Source organism: Leptodactylus fuscus, chromosome 2 (genome assembly GCF_031893055.1).
Source record: "Leptodactylus fuscus isolate aLepFus1 chromosome 2, aLepFus1.hap2, whole genome shotgun sequence".
Taxonomy (NCBI): Eukaryota; Metazoa; Chordata; class Amphibia; order Anura; family Leptodactylidae; genus Leptodactylus; species Leptodactylus fuscus.
Window position 1 is genome coordinate 259,655,385 of NC_134266.1, and position 25,632 is coordinate 259,681,016.

General features: G+C 43.3%; 1 protein-coding gene across 2 annotated transcripts in view; it reads right to left on the reverse strand.

Moving 5' to 3' along the window:
• The window catches only part of CNTN5 (contactin 5), a 1,103,706-nt gene that overhangs the window by 114,522 nt on the left and 963,552 nt on the right, over positions 1-25,632 (reverse strand). For both annotated transcript variants that reach the window (XM_075266105.1, XM_075266104.1), the window contains one exon: positions 9,857-9,977. In XM_075266105.1, the coding sequence (XP_075122206.1) occupies positions 9,857-9,977 (121 nt within the window). The remainder of the gene's footprint in view (positions 1-9,856; positions 9,978-25,632) is intronic.

The following is a 25,632-nucleotide window of genomic DNA, read 5'->3' on the forward strand; positions in this document are numbered from 1 at the left end:
ATCTATGGAGCAAGTTCAATGGAGCGATGGGTTTGGTTAAGTGATGGATGGACTCCAGCAGGATAGTATGTTCCTCCTACATGTAATCAGCGCTCTTTGACCCGGCTTGTTTTATGCAGGAGGAAGCCGGATGGAAAGTTGTCGGCACTATGTATGATAAATATGTAGGTTACATGGCTCACATAAAGTGGAGGTGACAGATTATCTACTGCAGGATTGATTTTGCCCTCCAAGTGAAGTATATTAATAACCGTTCTCCTCTCATTGTCATCTGGGGAATAATGATAAAAACTATAAAAGAGGGAACAATATATTTAATCCAAACAGATGGGGCTCCTGTCACTTGTTGTTTTTAATGCCATCCCGCGTCACCATAATCAATCTAAACATATAAGCGAGAGCGGACGGCTGATAAGGCCTTGTAAAGATTACCCTACCCGGCCTTCAGAAATATAGAATCTATATACAATGAGTGGCCGTATTTAACATCACTGGCCTTTGGCATCGATTGGTTTAACACATTCGAAAATTCTATCTGTAGGGAGTGTCACCGGAATCAGCATATCACCCCAACCCTGCAGATAGATAGGTTACTGTCACCAGACCCAGTATATCACCCCAGCCCTGCAGATAGATAGGTTAGTGTCACCAGAACCAGCATATCACCCCAACCCTGCAGATAGATAGGTTACTGTCACCAGACCCAGTATATCACCCCAGCCCTGCAGATAGATAGGTTAGTGTCACCAGAACCAGCATATCACCCCAACCCTGCAGATAGATAGGTTACTGTCACCAGACCCAGCATATCACCCCAGCCCTGCAGATAGATAGGTTACTGTCACCAGACCCAGTATATCACCCCAGCCCTGCAGATAGATAGGTTACTGTCACCAGACCCAGCATATCACCCCAGCCCTGCAGATAGATAGGTTACTGTCACCAGACCCAGCATATCACCCCAGCCCTGCAGATAGATAGGTTAGTGTCACCAGAACCAGCATATCACCCAGCCCTGCAGATAGATAGGTTAGTGTCACCAGACCCAGCATATCACCTCACCCCTGCAGATAGATAGGTTACTGTCACCAGGCCCAGCATATCACCTCAGCCCTGCAGATAGATAGGTTAGTGTCACCAGAGCCAGTATATCACTCCAGCCCTGCAGATAGATAGGTTACTGTCACCAGGCCCAGCATATCACCTCAGCCCTTCAGATAGATAGGTTATCACCAGACCCAGTATATCAACCCAGCACTGCAGATAGATAGGTTAGTGTCACCAGACCCAGCATATCACCCCAGCCCTGCAGATACATAGGTTAGTGTCACCAGACCCAGCATATCACCCCAGCCCTGCAGATAGATAGGTTAGTGTCACCAGACCCAGCATATCACCCCAGTCCTGCAGATAGATAGGTTACTGTCACCAGAACCAGCATATCACCCCAGCCCCGCAGATAGATAGGTTGTTGTCACCAGAACCAGCATATCACCCCAGCCCCGCAGATAAATAGGTTGTTGTCACCAGAACCAGCATATCACCCCAGCCCTGCAGATAGATAGGTTAGTGTCACCAGACCCAGCATATCACCCCAGCCCTGCAGATAGATAGGTTACTGTCACCAGAACCAGCATATCACCCCAGCCCTGCAGATAGATAGGTTAGTGTCACCAGACCCAGCATATCAGCCCAGCTCTGCAGATAGATAGGTTAGTGTCACCAGGCCCAGCATATCACCTCAGCCCTTCAGATAGATAGGTTATCACCAGACCCAGTATATCAACCCAGCACTGCAGATAGATAGGTTAGTGTCACCAGACCCAGCATATCACCCCAGCCCTGCAGATACATAGGTTAGTGTCACCAGACCCAGCATATCACCCCAGCCCTGCAGATAGATAGGTTAGTGTCACCAGACCCAGCATATCACCCCAGTCCTGCAGATAGATAGGTTACTGTCACCAGAACCAGCATATCACCCCAGCCCCGCAGATAGATAGGTTGTTGTCACCAGAACCAGCATATCACCCCAGCCCTGCAGATAAATAGGTTGTTGTCACCAGAACCAGCATATCACCCCAGCCCTGCAGATAGCTAGGTTAGTGTCACCAGACCCAGCATATCACCCCAGCCCTGCAGATAGATAGGTTACTGTCACCAGAACCAGCATATCACCCCAGCCCTGCAGATAGATAGGTTAGTGTCACCAGAACCAGTATATCAACCCAGCCCTGCAGATAGATAGGTTAGGCTCACCAGACCCAGCATATCAGCCCAGCTCTGCAGATAGATAGGTTAGTGTCACCAGACCCAGCATATCACCCCAGTCCTGCAGATAGATAGGTTACTGTCACCAGAACCAGCATATCACCCCAGCCCCGCAGATAGATAGGTTGTTGTCACCAGAACCAGCATATCACCCCAGCCCTGCAGATAGATAGGTTAGTGTCACCAGACCCAGCATATCACCCCAGCCCTGCAGATAGATAGGTTACTGTCACCAGAACCAGCATATCACCCCAGCCCTGCAGATAGATAGGTTAGTGTCACCAGAACCAGTATATCACCCCAGCCCTGCAGATAGATAGGTTAGGCTCACCAGACCCAGCATATCAGCCCAGCTCTGCAGATAGATAGGTTAGTGTCACCAGGCCCAGCATATCACCTCAGCCCTTCAGATAGATAGGTTATCACCAGACCCAGTATATCAACCCAGCACTGCAGATAGATAGGTTAGTGTCACCAGACCCAGCATATCACCCCAGCCCTGCAGATACATAGGTTAGTGTCACCAGACCCAGCATATCACCCCAGCCCTGCAGATAGATAGGTTAGTGTCACCAGACCCAGCATATCACCCCAGCCCTGCAGATAGATAGGTTAGTGTCACCAGACCCAGCATATCACCCCAGTCCTGCAGATAGATAGGTTACTGTCACCAGAACCAGCATATCACCCCAGCCCCGCAGATAGATAGGTTGTTGTCACCAGAACCAGCATATCACCCCAGCCCTGCAGATAAATAGGTTGTTGTCACCAGAACCAGCATATCACCCCAGCCCTGCAGATAGATAGGTTAGTGTCACCAGACCCAGCATATCACCCCAGTCCTGCAGATAGATAGGTTAGTGTCACCAGAACCAGCACATCACCCCAGCCCTGCAGATAGATAGGTTACTGTCACCAGAAACAACATATCACCCCAGCCCTGCAGATAGATAGGTTAGTGTCACCAGAACCAGCATATCACCCCAGCCCTGCAGATAGATAGGTTACTGTCACCAGACCCAGCATATCACCCCAGCCCTGCAGATAGATAGGTTAGTGTCACCAGAACCAGCATATCACCCCAGCCCTGCAGATAGATAGGTTACTGTCACCAGAACCAGCATATCACCCCAGCCCTGCAGATAGATAGGTTAGTGTCACCAGACCCAGCATATCACCCCAACCTGCAGATAGATAGGTTAGTGTCACCAGAACCAGCATATCACCCCAGCCCTGCAGATAGATAGGTTAGTGTCACCAGAACCAGCATATCCCCCCAGCCCTGCAGATAGATAGGTTAGTGTCACCAGACCCAGCATATCACCCCAACCTGCAGATAGATAGGTTAGTGTCACCAGAACCAGCATATCACCCCAGCCCTGCAGATAGATAGGTTAGTGTCACCAGAACCAGCATATCACCCCAGCCCTGCAGATAGATAGGTTACTGTCACCAGACCCAGCATATCACCCCAGTCCTGCAGATAGATAGGTTAGTGTCACCAGAACCAGCATATCACCCCAGCCCTGCAGATAGATAGGTTAGTGTCACCAGACCCAGCATATCACCCCAACCTGCAGATAGATAGGTTAGTGTCACCAGAACCAGCATATCACCCCAGCCCTGCAGATAGATAGGTTAGTGTCACCAGAACCAGCATATCCCCCCAGCCCTGCAGATAGATAGGTTAGTGTCACCAGAACCAGCATATCACCCCAGCACTGCAGATAGATAGGTTAGTGTCACCAGAACCAGCATATCACCCCAGCCTGCGTATTGATAGGTTAGGGTCACAAGAACCAGCATATCACCTTGGCTAAAACAACCATGTTTTTTCAAGATCACCTAACCATCTAAAGTAAATGGGGACCACTCAACTCTCTCTGGATGCCATATTTTGGAGGAAAGAAGATTTCAACATATCTGATATTTTGCTCCAAGGAGAGGTTAGCCACCAGGGAAGGAGACTGGTATTGGCTTATTCCTTTCTCTCCATTGATGTAAACATATGACATAGTAGATAAGGTTGGATAAAGACACAAGTCCAACCTATAAACCCAAGTTGATCCAGAAAAAAGCAAAAATATCTCACGAGGCCAGCAACAACAAAAAATCCTTCACAATTCAAAATGTGGCGATTGGACTACATCCCTGAATTAACATCCTATCCCAAACATTTCTAGCTTCTTTCAAGAAAGTCATCCAGGTGTGACTCCTGAACTTGTACAAGTACTTGTACCCCTTAGACATCATGTGACAATGACTTCTACAGTCTCTCCGCTCTTAAGCCCCTTACACACGACCCCAGGTTTTTCCTGGATAGCACACTGACCCATTCATTTCTATCGGCCCACGCGCGTGACTTTGTATTACATGGATCTGTGCGGGGTTCCTGTTTTACGACTGTGCTTCCACAACCCCCATTCAATGAATGGGGCCATGGAAACAGGGCTTCAACACCCGTGCTGTGTGCCACCCATTGCCGGCAGTCCGCACATCCTCACCTTTTAACCTCCAGATCTAGAGGATGCCCCTTCTAGATCTAGAGGGGACTGGACTTGGTATAGAGAGATCCTTGGAAAGATCTCTGTACTGTCCACTCCTATGTTATTTGTACATTGGTATATAAAATATATACAGACAATTGCTCTATGGTCATGTGGGTGCGGTAAGTGGTGACCACAGGGCTCCTGCTTAAGTCATTTACATGTAAATCTCAGCCACAGTCACTTAACCCTTGACCTTGCCCAAACCGCAGGTTAATGATCTTTGACTACAAAAGCCATAGAAAACAATTGTGTATAATGGGATATCTTGTAAGCAAATTGGATCCGAGTAGTAATGAGATGTGTGACATGTAAAGAGGTCTATAGTGTCTGAGTCATCGGATTCTAAAGTGGCCGATTCATCTAATACAGATCTTACTGTAGCGTCTAATCTTGCTAATCTGTCTTGTGCCTTCTGACCTTCTTCTAAGTGTTTGACCCAACTTTATAACAGATCTGGCGTCTGGGATTGGACCTCGCCTTCAATTTCTCGCTGTATAATTGTGGTCTTATGGCAACTTATTCAATGTACTAGAAGGATGAAGACTAGGCGGGAGATTTATCAGGACTGGAATTTTCAGTTCCATTCCTCCTAGCCCAATAGCTGGCGGAGGGGGTGATGGTTTTTAGGAAAGTGGCTGGGGTGATGCAAAAGAAAGTCTCATATTTGCACATTTGCACCTGAACTTTGTTAAGTATCTCAGCCTTGTATTATCAGGGGGATATTTTTAAATAATAACTAACTTTTCTTCCAATTTTGCATAGTGTAAGTTAATAGTACACGTTGATATAATAAACTTTATGATATATTTTATCAGAAAAAAATGCTTCTTTCTCCACTTACAGGCTCTTTTCTTTCTTTCCCACCCACCTAAACTGGAATTCTCTCTGAAGTCTCTGCACAATCCATCTTGGACTCCCAAGACGGACTATCATATCTCATTAATAATCACTCATTTTTAATTAATAGGACAAGTCAATATAATAAACTTCATAATATATTTTATCAGAAAAAATGCTTCTTTCTCTTTTAAGGGCAACATGGTGGCTCAGTGGTTAGCACTGAAGCCTTGTAATGCTGGAATCCTGGGTTTGAATCCAGTCAAGGGCGACATCAGCAAGGAGTTTGTATGTTCCCCCCATGTTTGTGTGGATTTCATCCCATATTACAAAGATATTCTGATAGGGAAAAATGTACATTGTGATCCCTATATGGGACTAACAATCTAGGTGAAAAAAAAAATGCTTCTTTCTCCACTTACAGGCTCTTTTCTTCCTATCCCACCTACCTAAACTGTAATTCTCTCTGAAATCTCTGCACAATCCATCTTGGTCTCGCCAAGACAGACTGTCGACTCACTAAAGTATCAAATTACAGCTGGAATTTTATGGATAAGGATGGAGGAATGAAGGGAGAAAGAGCCAAGTATGAAAGGATCATAGACACACACAGCTAGAAGTAAGTGTCTATCTCACCTAGGACATTATTCACATGGACACTGCTGCGTACCACTGTACTGGGAGTTGCAGTGCTCATGCTATATATTTTATAGTGGTTGTTATGAGTATTGCAGCGGTGTCCCATTCATTTGTTGAATTCGTACCATCCCCCCAAGGGGTGTCTGCATGTTATCAGTTGGGTGTATACCCCTAATGAGTCCCCTACTGTTATTACTGGTCATTATCCATATGTGCTCACAATGGGGGAAAATTATCAATCCCTCTGTGCCAGTGTTAGGCCCTTTTCTGGCGCCAAATATACTCAGCAACCTCCGTTCTGCACCTCACTTGCCACAATGTAGGCAATGGAATGGTTCTAATGGAAATCTACGCCAGTCCCCAACTGGTTGAAGATCTCCATTGAAGAGCCTAGGCGTCTGACCCGATGTAGGAAGAAGCAGGAGCCTTGTAATAATCAGCCGTGCCCTGAGACATTCGGGACCTTTATCGTATGAGACGCCATGACCCTTTGCTTCCATGGCAGGGTGGCCGACTGTTCTGGAGCAGATGAGCAGCAGCTCCGACCAAAGCAGATAAAACATGATAGACTGCAAAATACCCGAAGTTAGGAAAAGAAATGCCGTATTTAATGATAACAGCCGATACCGCGTGTGCAATCTGATAACTAAACTAGTCATTACCCTGCACCGCCATACACCGTCAGCTCTATGGCTGGGGATGTATAGTGTGTAGGTGTATGCAGATTTGCTCACAGTATGTTCCTATCTGAGTTACGGTAGAATTACACATCATCCAGATGGGCAGATTTCTTTCCAGCCATTACACAGTTCAGATGGCCTTTTAATAACTTCCGAAAATACCTTTCTTTACAATGCAAACCCCCCCCCCATCTACATGTACATAAATACATGAACATATGTGTGCACATGCCGTACACTTAGGGCTCATGTAGTTGAATGAAATACCGTACTGTACCAGAGAAGCCATATGCTTGTTTCATGTCGACCAATTTTCTATGTCTCTGTTGGTTTCTACTTGGAAAATTTGGCTCACGTACAACATTCAATGGGCTGTTATAATGCACTTAGATACACACAGTACGATGCAAAAGTTTTAGGCAGTGTGCGCGTGAAAGGAGGGTGGGGATACTGAATGCATTCAATGATAGAAGTGTTAATAGTTTATTTTGTCAATTAAAAGAAATAAAAGAAATGAGAAATTTCTAAATTCTATCAATATTTAATGTGACCTTTGCTCTTTCCCTTCCTTCAGTTCTTCTCGGTACTTGCAGACAGTTTTTGGCACATCGTGGCAGGGAGGTTGTTCCTGCCATCTTGGAGAACTAAGCACAGATTTTCTTGCTTGCTCCAATCCTTCTGTCTCTTCATGTTATCCCAGACAGACTGGATGATACTGAGACCAGGGCTCTGCAGGGGCCGGATCATCACTTCCAGGACTCCTCCTCCAAAGAGCAAAGGTCACACCAAATATTGATGAGATTTACATTTCTATTTTCTTCATTTTTCCTTTTATTTCACTTTCTAGTTGAGAGTTTCATTGCCTGTGATCAGAGCCATATCTATTCACAGGCACTGCACCTAGATCCCAGCGGTGTAAAGCAGCAGACCCAGCGGCTATGGGTAGCATTGGTCAGACAAGGCCCTAGACACTAGGGGATAGAGACGACATGACAGGGGAGAGGATGGGGTCACGGAGAGGCTAACTGTTGGCATGAGCAGATCGGAAAAAAGGGGATTGAGTCAAAGGTGTTATAAGGCAGGGTTACCACGTCACTTGTCTGTCTCCAGGGAAGAAGTTGCCCGCCCACGCTCCCTTTTGGTAGCGGTACTTTGGTTGGTGTGTTTGCAGGGTTTTAGTGGGGTGTGAGATTTTGTGGTTGGTTAAAAGGACCTCATCAGTGGAATGGGGATCCTGGGGTGGAGTGTGAAGGCCTCTGATGTCCTCTAGTTGGGCTAGGGTCCCTTGGGGAAGACAGGGGTGAAGCTAGGGTTTGTGCCGCCTGAGGCGGACGTCAGAAAGCCGGCTCCCCCCCCTTCCCCCCCGAGGGGGGGGGCGTAGCGAGTATCATTAGCAGGCAGAGAGCAGACAGGGAGAGGACCTGCTCTCTGCTAAGCGCGAGGGGCGGCCGCTGGAGCAGCGCTGTGTCCACATGGCCGCCCCAATCCACCGCTCACTTCCCGTGCCGGGCTACCGAGATAGTGACGCTAAGCCAGTCCAGGACAGCTTGTCCTGGACTGGCTTAGGTCAGCAAAAATGCCACCCTCCCCCAGGGCCCCGGCATAGCGCCGCCTGAAGCGGTCACTTCAGGTCGCCTCATGGGAGGTGCGGCGCTGGGGGGAGAGGCTTCACTTTACTCAAGGGGCACTCGAGAGTGTGTGTCATGCGCCTGGGTACTCAGGAGCGGAGCTTGCCACCATTGGTTGTGATCGTTAGTAAGTTGCACTTTAAGTTAGTATAGGTAGGGTAGGGTATGTCATATTTTATGTTCAGTGTTTGATGTATGTTAAAGTGCCGCCTCTTATGTCGGTTTATACCTGATACTTATTGAACGTTTATTAATGCATTTAATAAATCGGCCTGTACAGGCCAAGTTTAAATCCAATACAGTGGTCCTGGTCTTTATTGGTTAGAGGGGTTTGGGGGTGTATTTTAAAGGGTTTATATTGGTAAGTCTGCAGGTAGGTATTTAACTCGGAGTGGAACTTACTCCTCCCCAAGTCAAGAACCCTCTTCCGACGTTAAAACTTTAATGATGGAGAAGATATATATATATATATATATATATATATATATATATATATATATATATATACACTCATAGAGAGACACATGAATACAAACACACAATTTATACACACATTCATATTCATTCACATGCATCATGTCTCCCTGCCGTAGACTTCATCACTATACTCTTCCATTGTATTCTACTATATGTGCATCCTAAGGATGCAGATACAGTTGAAAACCGTACCTGCTGTCTGAAACAATGGGACAGTACCTGAAATACAGCCCTGTCCTGCTCTATACGGATTGCCTGAGCGGGTCTCCATTGGCATTGAACAAGTGCACCGCATAGTGGTTGTACCCCTCACCGCACCCCCTTCTACAAAATTAGCAAAATAGTCAGCTTGTGGAAAAAATTGCAACTTTTCACGCCCTAAATGAATTTGCCCCAATATCTATATAAAGAAGACACGTAAATACAGCTCTATCCGTGTAAACATACATCCTTGTAGTTCATACAAGTTCACATACAGCGAACCGCACGCTTCTCATTGAATAATACACGCTGTCGCCAAGTCGCCCGGTATGCTCTACATTGATTCATTAGTCTATTCTGTTGACACACAAATGTGCATGAAAATGTAATTACTGTTCATCATGGAGATAATTTGCATCAAACGTCTGGTATTTGTTACATTCTAAATCTTCATCCTTCATTTCCACTAATTACGAACATTCCGGCGTCACGTGGCACATACAATTCAGCACCCCGGTGCCCGATGCCAGCGTGACTGGGCGATAAATCAAGGGAGACATGTAAGCATACTCACCCCTAACAAGCAGTTCTGCCTCATCTGATACACTGTCAGCCGTGGTCTGCACCCTGCAGCCGTATCTCCCAGCATGCACCAGGAGGATGTTTCTAATCATTAAATCAGCCGATGACGCTTGCTGCAAAAGAAGGGAACGGCCAATTAGATGCATTATAAATGTAAATATCTACAGCTGTCAAATGCGGCAGTACGATATGCTAGAGATTGATAGCTCTGCAATGGAAGGAATAAACACTAGTGTGCTGATGGGATTGTGTTTGTATGTTTGCAACAAAAAAATTTAACAAAAATAGAATAACCAATAAGAAATTAGATTTATTAAGCAGGGGTGGAGCAAGGGACTGGGAACTAGAGCAATGACCATAGTGCACGGGCACAGATAAGGGCGGGTTCACATCTGCGCCCGGTCTCTGCTTTGCAGGTTTCCGTCTTCTGCCCGAGAATCTGGACAGGAGACGGAAAACCGGCGGTCACTTTTCAAACCCATTCACTTGAATGGGTTTGCAAAGTGTCCACCCGTGAGCGTCTTGTGCCTCTCCGCGGCGAAACCGTTTTTTTTTAACCAGACACAAAGTCGGATATGCAGGACTTTGCGTCTGGTTAAAAAAAAAAACGGTTTCGCCGCGGAGAGGCACAAAACGCTCACGGGAAGACACTGACTGCCGGGTTTCTGTCTCCAGACAGAAACCCACAAAGTGGAGACCGGACGCAGGTGTGCAGTTCACATGAATTTTCAATCAATATGTTTAAAGCAGTTTTTTTTTATATAAAGTTTTAAGTTAAACATATTTTTAGTTTTTAATTTTGTCCATCTCACTATATTTAAAAAAAAAATTACTATATCCTGCAATATTCACTCTGACCTCTAAGCATAATAATAGACACTTGACAATTCTCTTTGCAGCATGTCACTTCACTTACATCAGAGACAGGATTACAATAGAAGATAACACCTCTATAAATTACATCACTGACCCATCATTGCATCCACAACAATACATTACAGTCAGGGGGTACAGATTCTGCATTGGGACCCAATAGCTTCATGTTACGTGTACTTCTAAGGACCTGAACTGGGCCTAATATAATGTATCAGTTTTGGAGAGTTCCTTTAAAAAATGAGAAATTAAATGGCATTTTTTTTCCATTAATAGTTCATAGACAAAGCTCAGGCTGTTACTGTGAAATGACGGGTTCCCCGAATCGCGATTTCATTGTTTAGTGACACCTAATACACAATCTCAGATGTACATAAAACTGTGAAAATACAATAATGCGACAATCCATAAGGCTTCATCGCCACAAGGAACGTCAGGGGCATTGATATCAGAGTGTGTGTAAGAAATGTCAGCAACACATGTTCAAGAAGTTCACCTTGTTACACATGTGTAGCACACCGCACCGTAACGGGTGACACGCTGCGCGGGGCTAATTAGCAAGCGACAATAGTTGTCAATTTTTAATTAGTTGGTGGAGACAGAGGCAGCCGTGTTATACAACATAGAACCAATGATAGACACCAACTGAAATAAACTGTGGATATTGTGCCCCGCATGTGTACATGTCAAATGTGATGATCCAGAAATAGTACAGGAGGGGTCCTTAAAGGGAGTCTGTCACCAAACCCCATCATATCACCCCAGCCCTGCAGATAGATAGGTTAGTGTCACCAAACCCCAGCATATCAACCCTGCCTTACAGATACATAGGTTAGTGTCACCAGACCCAGCATATCACCCCAGCCCTGCAGATAGATAGGTTAGTGTCACCAGAACCAGCATATCACCCCAGCCCTGCAGATAGATAGGTTAGTGTCACCAGAACCAGCATATCACCCCAGCCCTGCAGATAGATAGGTTAGTGTCACCAGAACCAGCATATCACTCCAGCCCCGTAGATAGATAGGTTAGTGTCACCAGAACCAGCATATCACCCCAGCCCTGCAGATAGATAGGTTAGTGTCACCAGACCCCAGCATATCAACTCAGCCCTGCAGATAGATAGGTTAGTGTCACCAGAACCAGCATATCACTCCAGCCCCGTAGATAGATAGGTTAGTGTCACCAGAACCAGCATATCACCCCAGCCCTGCAGATAGATAGGTTAGTGTCACCAGACCCCAGCATATCAACTCAGCCCTGCAGATAGATAGGTTAGTGTCACCTGATTCCAATGCAGCATCCCAGAGTTCTACTGTTTTAAATGCTTGTCTTTTGTGTCTCTGTGCTCTATTGGTATGTCCCGTCCTTTATGTTCTGTTTTACATACATTGTTTTTCATCTTTCCCTTTGTCCTTTTTCCCCCTCTTTGTTCAGAACTTTAGCTTGGTTCAGCCCTTGCTATTCACAGGCTACTGAGTGGGGTTGTAGGAGACCTAGGTCTCCCGGGTGCCCATTGAGGCTCAGTCTGTGTCTAGTGTGTACCTGTGACAAAGTGCAGATCCATCCCTGTGACAGCACTAAGATTAGGTATCAACGGCTATCCATACAGCCTTCAGGAGGATTCTTAACTATCCTAGGCTCATCTAGAGACAGCCCTGAGATCATTTGCGTAACTAGGAATGGCGGGGCCCCGTGGTGAACTTTTGACATGGGCCCCCTAATGGCCCGGGCCCTGTGGCAGCCACCTCCGCTGCCTCTATGGTAGTTACGCCCCTGCCTGAGATGAAGCTGAACTGAAGCTGCCATTTATACCTGTTCTAGTTGCTTAATAAAGCTGTTCCCTGTTCAACTGCACTACTGGCTTCCTGAGTCATGCCTGCTGTACTATCAGGGCCTTTCCGACCAACACTACACTGGCTCAGTGAGGAAAGGTCACCTTTCCAACTGGAAGTGCCCCAAGGGAAACTACTACCACCACCACCCAGGTAGAGCTGCAGGACCCCCCTCAACGGTGTCCAGTCCAGGAGAGGGGCTAGGGGCTTGGTTGAGTGTGCTCGGCCTAGCAGGTGGCACATTATCCGCCACTGCTACTCCCATCCTCCGGTTCCCTCCATTTGGGTTGTGGCAACAGCATATCAGCCCAGCCTTCTAGTTAGATGGTTAGGGTCAATTGAATGAGACACTATTTTCCCTTTATGAATCACTACCTTTGTTGCTGAGAGATCACTGTTATTGGCAATATACAAATGAACTTCTTGAAGCAACATGGGCTTTGCCATTGCTCCAAAAAGGTGGGTGCCAATGTCCTTGTTGCGGAAAAGACTCCCATAACTGTGTTACACAGTAATGTTCTTTATGGGATGTCCAATTGTTATAACAACTGGCTCTCTGCTTTACAGCTGAGTGTTTTTGTGTAGCTGCTTAGCTCTGCAAGGTCGTACCAGAAGGCCCATGAAGGGTTATGAGAGGACAACTCGGAGGTAAATTGTCTATGGGTGGTTCAGAAGAAGTTAAACAGCATATGTCACTGTTCGTAACATGTATATCCTAATAAGTTCTTGTTCCATAGATTAGTAACTCTTGTTTTTCTCATAACTTCATAATGTTAAATTCCTCAGGGGCGTGTCCCTATGTATTCTAACACTGGCAGAAGTAATTGGACAGATTGTGCAGGGACACACCCCCTAGGATCAGGTTGAGAGGTGACCATGCATTAAATAGTAGATAGATAGATACTTACTTAAATCTTAAGTAAGATTAGATAGCTAGATAGATAGCTACATATGAGATAGATAAAGATAGATATGATAGAGATATCTAGATATGAGATAGATAAAGATAGATATGAGAGATAGATACATACATAGATAGATAGGAGATAGATAGAGAGATAGATAGATAGATAGATAGATAGATAGATAGTGAAGTAGCACTGTGTTGAACTCTTTCAAGAGTGAGTGCAAATCCTGAAGATCCGGCAAACATATCCTATGTACTCATAGATTCAAGTAACGGCAGCACTCCAAATATGCATTGAAAAAAATTATGTTGTTTATTCCAACAACAACGTTTCATTTGTATACAACTGAAATGTCTCTGTTGGAATAAACCATGTTATTTTTTTCACTGCATATTTGGAGGGCTGCCTTCACTTGCATTTGTAGATAGATAAATAGATAGACAGGTAAGAAGCTGATAGATAATGGATATGTAACTAAATAATAGGCCAATGAATAATAGGAAGGTAGACAAATGGATGAATTAATAGATAGCTGGATACACAGACAGATACAGAGATAGCAAGGTAACAAGAAGACAAATAGATCAACAGATACCATTATAACAAATAGTAGCATGACATTTTCTGTAAAGTAACGCTTAAAATGTATAGCGGCAACAAACTTTAACCTTACTTTTTCAGCAACATATGAGATAGATAGATAGATAGATAGATAGATAGATAGGAGATAGATAGATAGGAGATAGATAGATAGATAGATAGATAGATAGATAGATAGATAGATAGATAGATAGGAGATAGATAGATAGGAGATAGATAGATGATAGATAGATAGATAGATAGATAGATAGATAGATAGATAGATAGATAGAAGGTCAGATTACCAGCATTCCAAAAATAGAAAGACTAAAGGATTTACCCCAAGGATTGAAGAAGATCCTGACAGCACTTAAAGGCTTTACTTTGGGTAATAAAGTTCTTTATTTTTTGTACTTTTGGAGTGTTGACCTGCCCATTTCTCACTAGATGGACGGATAATACGATCATTACCAAATAGATAAATACTGCAGACAGATAGCGTTATAGAAGTTTGTGGGCAGTTTTTACCAGTGGACCGCGCACTACAATACAATGTATCCGGTTACTTGACCTTCTTTTTACCATCTGTCACTTAGACTCCACTTGTTGCAGACAACGTCCTCCTGACACGTTCCCCTAGTGTGTGAGTTGCAGAGATTGCCGGTTACATCATAACTTTCAGAGCAACTGCTACAAAAAACGCTAAAAATACTCGGCGCGGCATGTCATATATATATAATTTTGGGCAATCAAACCTCTGAAGAAATGCTGATGAGATTAGACAAGAACATTACAGTTCACCCTGAGAAAGAGATTCTGGTGGGTTGGATAAAAGGTGACATTATCAGTAATTATGAAGAGCTCCCTGGTCCGGGTGACAGGTCTACAACATGATGGCGTCTTGAAAGGCTAGTCAGAAGACATGCCATTGTTGTCAAACGTTCCCTATAATTAAGCATTTCTATACTGCTGAGTAATCTCGTCTTGGGTTGAATTGACTTCAACCTTCAGTCTCGGAAGAAAAAAATCGTTTTAACAAAAAAATATAAAAAAAATTGTTTCCCGTTTGGGAAAAAAAAGGAAGAAAAATCAGAGAAATGAATCTTCAGCAGAACCTGAAATAGTTCCTCAATCTTTTATCTTTCCTATCTGTCACTTTCACCTGTACGGAGGTTTTTTTTCTTCTCTCTCTCGGTGCTTTATGATGAAGACCAGATTGAATTCATATTTTGGAACACAAACAAAATGACTTTTCTTGCCCCCCTCCCCGGTGCTCAGCTGGAAATATTTTGAAAAATAACAGTAGGTGCAAAAAGTCACTTACTTACTGCTAAATCCACATATTTATCACACAATATCAAAGCAAGAGTTGAAAGGTTGCGTGACTTCAAAGACTCCATACACTCCGAGAAGAGTTTTTTAAATTCCTTCCCGTATTTTCGACCATAAATTGACCGACGGAGTTGACCCGAGCGCTTTGTTAAATGCTTATTTTGTTGTAGAATACTGCGGTGGGCTTCAAATTGGAAAGTGAGACAACTTCAACATTTACGGGGTAAACAAAAGCTCTGAAAAAAAGTTATTGCCTTGACCTGAATAGGTCCATGTCAAAAATGGTCATGGTTTTGGCTGGAGTGAAGTTGGTGGAGGCCTAGAGTTCACTTTTCAAAAACCACACCTAGGACAGGATACTCTCCACTCAAGACTATAGCCAGACAGATGGGCCAACAGCATTAGACTTCAATGAACCAAACCACGCAGATGTATGGCCTTCTGTTGGCTGGAGAGAATTGCCAAACTGGTGACTGCCAAGACTTAATAAAAAAATCTGCATATCAAAAGGACAAATGGTGGTTTTACGTAAAAGATAAAATGTAGGGCTTACAGCCGAAAGCTTCTATGCTCCCATTGGACAACTATTCTTCTCCATCCTGTCGTGGCTTTAATGAATTGGAAAAAAAACAGGAAGTGAAAGTTGGAGTTGGAGGCCCCTTTGACCCCAAGTTGGGCATTATGGGGCACATGCAATGCATACCATCCCTATAATCTAGCCATGATTGAGTCATAATTTAGCCATCCCACTAGTCGGATACACAGAGTAGAAATAGCCCCGTGAAGATCAAACTGGGTCCCTCATTATGGTTCGCCACCCAGGACAAAAGGTCATGGTGTTTGTTTCTTTCTCTTCAATCAATTTTAAGATGCATGAGACAGTTCCACTCTCTTCTTCACTAGCAATGAAGTTCCTCAGTAGGTGGAAGTTCTGGACATATTCTTACAACTCAATAGTAAAGGGGATGGGACTAGGCATGGATAATCCAAGGGCCCCATGTTACCCACATGGGCTACTGATATGGTATGTATAAGCTTGACATCCCTACTGTGTATGTAGGCGATAAAACCCTACTCCAACGTCTGTGACCATTGCCCGGCTCTTTGTCTCTTAAATCTTTGTCCATTTTGGATATAACCCAGATTCTTTCCTAACTACACCTTTTGATCGCCGCCTGCTCTGACCTATCCTACGGTGTTGCATGAACTCTTCCAGACTTGACTTATGATTAGGGTTGAGCTGATCTTGAGATTTCAGGATCGATTTTAAAATCCGATTTCCGATCATTTTCCAGCCGATCCAGATCAAGAAATTTGCTCAATTGCTGATCAGGATCTGATCTTTCCCGATCGCTCAACCCTAGTCAATGCTTCTCTATGGGAAAAGTCACTTTTAGGGTTGAGCCGATCTTGAGATTTCAAAATCCGATTTCCGATCATTTTCTAGCTGATCCCGATTGTGAAATTTGCTCGATCGCCGATTGGGATCCGATCTTTTCCGATCCTGATTGCTCAACCCTACTTCTGATTTATTCAGTAGCCATTAGAGATGAGTGAGTAGTGTTCGATCGAGTAGGTGTTCGATCGAATACTACAGTATTCGAAATACTCGTACTCGATCGAACACTACTAGCTGTTCAAAGTTTAAGGTTCGATGCAGAACCAGCGTTGATTGGCAGAATGCTATACATTCTGCCAATCAAAGCTGGTTCTTCTCTTACCTTTCCGAAGTCTTCTCGGCGCTGCGTCCCCACGTCTTCTTCCGGGTGGAATTCACTCTGCCTAGGCATCCGGCCTAGGCAGAGCCGACTGCGCATGTGCGGGCATGCACGCGCATACACGCGCATGTGCAGTCGGCTCTGCTCAGGCGTCGGGCCTGGGCAGAGCCGCACGCGCATGCGCAGTCGGCTCTGCCTAGGCCGGATGCCTGGGCAGAGTGAATTCCACCTGGAAGAGGATGCGGGGACCCTGCGCCGGGAGAAGACTTCAAGAAGAATCCAGCCCAACCGTCACTCGTGGACTTGGTAAGTATGATTTTATCGAATGTTGCGTACCCCTGAAACGAGCATTTCCCCCCATAGACTATAATGGGGTTCGAAATCCATTCGAACAGTCGAACAGTGTGCGGCTGTTTGAATCGGATTTCGAACCTCAGACACTTTAGTGTTCGCTCATCTCTAGCAGCCATGCTTCTGTGTCACTTCTGGTACCTCACCTGGGAAATATCGTCTACAAGCCAGTGATGACATCTTATAGAGATTACTCCATGGACGCAAACAAAAATTATGAAAACTCTTCACCTCCAGCCCTTGTTTTTGCTAAAACCAAATCTACGAGAGACTCTTTCGACCATTGAGATGCCAACCAGAAACCATCTCATGGACAAGAGTGGCGCTGCGTCTAATCCCAGACAACCAACCCCTTTAAGGCCATAAATGTGAACCACTTGTTAAAATGGCGGGCTTCTGTGTTTTGTCAAATTCCGTAACAAAAGCCGTTTCTAAATTGTACAACAACAAACACTAGAATAATTGTAAGGCACAAATATGGGAGTCAATGAAGAAGTGACAAGGCAGATTTTTTCCATGCTGGTATAATGATATTCTGTTGGTAATAATGTCTTTCCCCTGCTGGTTAAAACACTTCTAGCCTGAGATTATAGCAAATTGTAGTAATGATCGAACATTTTTGCTATGGAATGATAAAAAGCTATTTATTCTGACTCGATGGCGGCACAATAACATGACAGCGCCGCGTTTGTCTTTGGCTTGATCGCTGTTATTTTGCGAGAATACAGTTTTAGCTAAACCATCCCAATATTCAATAAACTTTCCATTTTGAAAACAAATGTTTTTTCCAGTTCACAAGGTCATGGGATATTTAGGTTGGATTCACACATGGGAAATTTTCGTGAAATTTCTGGGTTTGCCTTATTTGTGTGAATGAAATGAACTGGAATGGAATATTCATGAGATTTCCTCCAAAACACCACATTATGATGAATGGACCTTCGGTTACCAAATTTGTTGCTTGGTTGCCTGGGACTCCATCGTCTGACGAATAGTTGTTATTTTCTTTGGAAAATCATCATTGCAGTTTTTTAAGCCAAAGTCAGAAGGTGGATCCAACTGGAAAGGGAAGTACAGTCCTTCCATTATATTATGTGGGGGCCACTAAGGGGAGATTGTATTATGTGGGGCCACTGAAGGGACAGTACAATGAATGGGATGACCTTAGGTGACTTGAACCAACATGACCACTGGGTACTCCACCAATATGTGGTGTGGACCACAAATAAGGCACCACGTTAGTCCACGGGGGCCACAGTGGAGCATGTAATTCTATCTATCAATCCTTCTATCTATCTATCTGTCTATCTATCTATCTATCTATCTATCTATCTATCTATCTATCATCTATCTATCTATCTATCTATCTCTTATCTATCTATCTATCTATCTATCTATCTATCTATCTATCTATCTATCTCCTATCTATCTATCTATCTATCTATCTAAAATAAAATAATAAATAATTATAAAAAATAATAATAATAAAATAATAATAAAACAATAATAATAAAATAATAATAATAAAATAAAATGTATTATTATTATTTATTATTTATTATCTATCTATCTATCTCCTATCTATCTATCTATCTATCTATCTATCTATCTATCTATCTATCTATCTATCTATCTATCTATCTCTTATCTATCTATCTATCTATCTCCTATCTATCTATCTATCTATCTATCTATCTATCTATCTATCTATCTATCTATCTATCTATCTATCCATCCATCATTTCTGCTCCTTCTGAATAATTTATTCATGATAACAAATTTCCTCTGATTCAACCTTTGCATTTATGGTAAAATAATTACATCCTTTATGTGTAATGTATATTTTTACAAGCTGAACATTTTCCAGTCGTTTCGTCTGTTACTAGCTTTCCTGCCTCTGGCATGCTTCTATATAACCTGAATATTCGCTACTTACTGGATTCCGATGATTAAAATCATCCTCTCTTGCTCATTTTAGATTCCAAAAATATTCAACAAAGCCCCATCTGCCCATTTGGTAATGACATATCTGGGAGCTGAATTTCATTGCTTTCTATAGCTGCAATTTATGGAATGTAATAGGAGCAGCGTCTTACAATCCTTGAAATGCTAAAAAGGTTTTAACATTTTTGGATGTTTTTTTTTCCACAATATGTCACTTTGTGTCTCAGTTATATATAACAGAACTTTAAAAAGTGTTAACCTAATATCTGCTATGGGGGAACAGATTGGACTTTGTAATATTAAAGGGGATTTCAGGGACTTTAATATTCATGACCTTTACTTCAGACTTCGGATATGGTTGTGATAGTTCATCTCAATGGCATTTAATTGAATGGGACTAAGTTGTAATACCAGGCACAGCCATGACCATATGTGTGGCAGTATGACTTGGTAAACATATACAGGGCTCATTTTAAGCTGATTAGCAGTGGTGATGGGAGCAAGACCCCCACCAATAAAATATTCAGTGCCTGAGCTTGGTATCACAGCTCAGCCCATTCACTTGAATTGGACCGAGCTGCCATCAGACCATGTGACCAATTAATATGACATCACTTCCTATAAAGCTGCCACTTCCCCCATAGACCTTTAATTGATTACCTGTACTAAGGAAAGTTTTAAAGTCCCGGAAAATCCCTTTAATACGGAAGTTCAAGAAAATCCCTTTAAGTCACTCATGTAAAAGAAGTTATTTGCTCAAAGCACAGTGATAGCGGTAATGGATATTGTAGTTGTATCTATATTGAAAGCAAAAGGCCCCAAATAAAGACATAACTTCAACAGAGAGATCCATGAATCCAATATTGGTCTTTGCGTGTTCAGTCCTCGTTGGTCTCATCCCCCTTGCTCGTGGGCGGGGAGAAACTGTGCAAGATTTCCCTCCCCTGAGGAACTGTGTTGACCAAAATGGTTGGGAATTGACGACCCAAAGGTCAGAAAAATGAGAGCAGAGGAGAAGACAAACATCAGGCCCTTGTGTCCTCTACTATTGCTCATCAGATCAGTGGGTTCTCTTAGACGCATTTGACTCGGCTCTGGCTACAAGGGGCCATGGACATTGAGAAATATCCCCATTCTTCATCCTTAACTCCTACAAGAAGGTGTGAACTTTACAGGTTCAGATGTCCACAGAAAGGTCACCATTTGGTGGTTTAGGTGCAGTAGGTGAGGAATCAAGTCTGGAGATCAGCTACAATATTTGGTGTGACCTTTGTCCTTTGGAGGAGGTGTCCTGGAAGTGATGATACGGCCCCCACAGAGCCCTGATCTCAACATCATCCAGTCTGTCTTGGATGACATGAAGAAACAGAAGAACTGAAATAAGCCGACATCCACAGAAGATCTGTTCTTAGTTTTCCAAGATGGCGGTGGGAACAACCTCCCTGCCGAGTGTTCAAAAACTGTCTGCAGGTATTGAGAAGAACTAATGGAAGGCAAAGGGCAAAGGTCACACTAAATATTGATGGATTTACGTTTCTCTTTTCTTTATTCACTTCAACAAAAACAAACAAACAAACAAACAAAACTAATCCCATGCCTGTCTAAAACTTTTGCACTCAATGGTATATACAGATGTAATGCAACAAAGTTGGACTCGGAACTTTACACCGTGACACATACAGTCATGGCCAAAAGTTTTGAGAATGACACAAATCTTCTATTTTCACATGATCTGCTGCCCTCTGGTTTTTATGTGTGTTTGTCAGATGTTTTTATCACATACAGAAATAGAATTGCAATCATATTCTGAGTAATAAAAGCTTATATTGACAGTTAGAATGAGTTAATGCAGCGTTGCAATATTTGCAGTGCTGACCCTTCTTCTTCAGGACCTCTGCAATTCTCCCTGGCATGCTCTCAATCAACTTCTGGACCAAATCCTGACTGATAGCAGTCCATTCTTGCACAATCAATGCTTGCATTTTGTCAGAATTTGTAGGTTTTTGTTTGTCCACCCGTCTCTTGATGATTGACCACAAGTTCTCAATGGGATTAAGATCTGGGGAGTTTCCAGGCCATGGACCCAAAATCTCTATGTTTTGTTCCCTGAGCCATTTAGTTATCACCTTTGCTTTATGGCAAGGTGCTCCATCATGCTGGAAAAGGCATTGTTGATGGCCAAACTGCTCTTGGACGGTTGGGAGAAGTTGATGTTGGAGGACATTCTGGTACCATTCTTTATTCATGACTGTGTTTTTAGGCAAGACTGTGAGAGAGCCGATTCCCTTGTCTGAGAAGCAACCCCACACATGAATGGTTTCAGGATGCTTTACAGTTGGCATGAGACAAGACTGGTGGTAGCACTCACCTCGTCTTCTCCAAATAAGCTGTTTTCCAGATGTCCCAAACAATCGAAAAGGGGATTCATCAGAGAAAATGACTTTACCCCAGTCCTCAGCAGTCCACTCCCTGTACCTTTTGCAGAATATCAGTCTGTCCCTGATGTTTTTTCTGGAGAGAAGTGGCTTCTTTGCTGCCCTCCTTGAGACCAGGCCTTGCTCCAAGAGTCTCCGCCTCACAGTGCGTGCAGATGTACTCACACCTGCCTGCTGCCATTCCTGAGCAAGCTCTGCACTGCTGGTAGCCGGATCCCACAGCTGAAACACTTTTAAGAGACGGTCCTGGCGCTTGCTGGTCTTTCTTGGGCACCCTGGAGCCTTTTTGCCAACAATGGAACCTCTCTCCTTGAAGTTCTTGATGATGCGATAGATTGTTGACTGAGGTGCAATCTTTCCAGCTGCGATACTCTTCCCTGTTAGGCCATTTTTGTGCAGTGCAATGATGACTGCATGTGTTTCTTTAGAGATAACCATGGTTAACAGAAAAGAAACAATGATGCCAAGCAACAGCCTCCTTTTAAAGTGTCCAGTGGTGTCATTGTTACTTAATCATGACAGATTGATCTCCAGCCCTGTCCTCATCAACACCCACACCTGTGTTAATGGAGCAATCACTGAAACGATGTTAGCTGGTCCTTTTAAGGCAGGGCTGCAATGATGTTGAAATGTGTTTTGGGGGATAAAGTTCATTTTCTAGGCAAATATTGACTTTGCAAGTAATTGCTGTTAAGCTAATCACTCTTTATAACATTCTGGAGTATATGCAAATTGCCATTAGCAAAACTGAAGCAGTAGACTTTGTAAAAATTAATATTTGTATCATTCTCAAAACTTTTGGCCATGACTGTACTCTTTCAATGGCTTTTATTGCATTCTGTGATAAGATATCACACTGCAGCTAGATATTAGTGTCAAGTTAGGCTTTGCTACATCTGTAGACCATGTCTACGCGTGTGTGGTACTTTAAGGTCAGATATTTTTGAGAACTGTACATTCATAGCCGGACTGCCATCCAATTATCTCTTCCGCCGCTCACATCAAAACAGCCGTAGTAGTGAACTTCTTCACTTATCTGGCAATATCAAAGAGAAGTCTCTGCAAATTACAACTTTACTAGCGGAATAAACACCATGTTTGGATGTGGAGATTACATGGCAAAAAAAGCTAAGGGTTTTATCTCAATTACGAAGAAATCAACAAAGTTACTTTAAGTTTCATCTGTCGAAGATTACCTTAAAAGAAAAAAAAAAAAAGCTTTCACCATGGGAAACAGAGCAGGTGATTGTAAGGTAGGAGACGGTCTTGGAGACATGGAATAAAAACAACTGTTCCGAAGCTAAGAAAGTCTCTTTAATACTTTGCGCTCAATGTTCTTTTTGTTTGGACATTTTTAAGTTCATGTCCATGAGAAAGGAACTTCAATGTACTAAAAAGAAAGTCCAAATAATGGGTTGGCTAAGGACAAGAAATAACTTTTGTAAAAATTGGCCAAATGGAATCTTCCGTTTCTTGCAAACTGGGTCCAGTTACTTGGAAAAAACATGGAGGCTTGCAAGAGTTGACAGAGAAATAGTCTGAAGATGACCAAAGGTGGATGGAGATGACTAATAATACAGAAGATCGTATCATTTCTCAAATTGTCTTGACATTGTGCACCATGGTGAAAATTAAAATTGTGGCCTGCTTAAAGATGTTGTGGTTGCAAATGTCCAGATGAAGGAAGCAGAGAAACTCAAAAAGTGAAAAAATCTTGATATTGAAGTGAGAAGAGAGGACCAAAGTCAGAATTGTATCTGTAGTGGTCGGAACTCTAAGCACCATTCAAAAAGTATTTGGAAAAAAATCTTCAAGAATTTGAAGGAAAAGGTGCAGAAGATCGGACTTATTGGCACAGCACACATCCTTAGAGAAGTATTGGTTTAAGGCTCTATGTCCTGGTCGGGACATGGCCCAACTACAAGTCACTAGAAGAAGGCTGAGAAATTCTATGACAATAATTATGAAGATTAGGGTTGAGCGATCAGAATCGGGAAAGATCGGATACCGATTGGCGATTGAGCAAATTTCACAATCGAGATCAGCTGGAAATTGGATTTTAAAAACGTTCCTGAAATCTCAAGAATGGCTGAACCCTAGTCATGGGGGCTTGAAATGGGGGTACATGCGGAAACTCAAATATTGCTCAAAATGTACCAATCCTGAAAAACAGTAGGGTCAGCTCCTAGGGTTGAGCGATCAGGATCAGGAAAGATTGGATTCCGTTCGGCGATCGAGCAAATTTTACGATCACGATCTGGATCGGCTGGAAAATGATCGAAAATCGGATTTTAAAAACGATCCTGAAATCTCAAGATCGGCTCAATCCTAATGAAGATGTTTTTGTAAAATTTGAAGACCCAGATGATGAGACCTTCTGGAGAAACACTTCATATGGGTGGTAGTAGCCAAAACCAACCAAAGACACAATGAAATTTATTTATTTCATATACTTTGGCTAAGAAAGGAAACCTGAATTTAGAATTGTCCACAAAGCCAACCAATACTCTAAAAACTCTGGGTATAATAGTCTTTACTTCTTCTCTGATTCCAAATGGTGCATAAGCTAGAGAGAATTCTTCAATTTCGCTTTCTTGATTTCCCGTATACAGATTAGTTTACTAAAATATCTCCACAGTCGGTGAGCAAAGAAATCCATGTTGGGTTTATCTAACAGATTGTACAGCATTAGAAACAGGCAGACAAGCCGACCCTCCCACAGGCTGAATAAGTCGCTGCCGATACAAGTATGAACGGCAACAGTTCAATATCTCAGAGTAACATCTTTCCAGATGAATGCCACAATCTATTGTTTCCCTGTAGAACACTGTCCGTGGCATCACACTACTTGTAGGTTGAATTGTTTTCTTCGGATTGCTCCTAATTCAGTTCCATTTCTCATTGAGTAGACACTTTTGATGATGGACGGGGATCCCCACTGAAAACCATGAGAGAGCCCAGTAGAGGTGAGTAAGACTGTTTGTTATATTCATGCACCAACCCTGTTCCTCTGCTTATTATATACTGGGGGTCTAAAAAGACTCAAGGAAATATTAGTTGTCCTTGGCTGGTCAGGCAGAGCCCAAAAGTTTTCGGAAATTTGTTACAAGCCTTATGGGTTATGAACCATCTCGCTCATCCCTAGTTCCAGACATATTCCTACTGAACTTCATTTGATGGTACATCCTAGAGATTGATCTGGAAAAAAACCCTTCACCCTTTTCATATTTGTGCTATAGTACAGTAGCTCTTCCGTGAGATTGGACCAGATGGGCTTACTACTTCATACCAGGACCACTCCTCAAGACCTGTAGTTTTGGAGATGTTCTGATGCAGTTGTCTTCTAAAAAAGACATCAACTTCAAAAAATTGACTGTTTTCTTGCTGCTATATAAAGCCAAACCTAAAGGGTAGGCTCACATGGAGATTGCCGGACCGGATTTTGACACAGAATCCACGTCAAAAACAGCTGCTATTGACTTCAATGGAAGTCGATAAGGAAAAAAGAAGCGAGCTGCCCTATCTTCCCCTGGATTCCATAGCTGAGTTAGCTGTGGAGCCTTGGTGTCCACGGTGTCAGGCTCCCTCCATATTAGGCCCATTCTTCGAGCCTATTCCGGAGCGGAAAGCCACGACTGGATGCCGGTGCACTGCATTGGTATCCCATTGCGGCTAGCTGTGCGGAAGTGTTCACATGCGGAATTCAAATTCCAGCATGTGAACATACCCTAAGGGTCCATTCACATGGATGAAAGTGACACTGAATCTGGCGCAAAACCTTGTGGAATTCGCA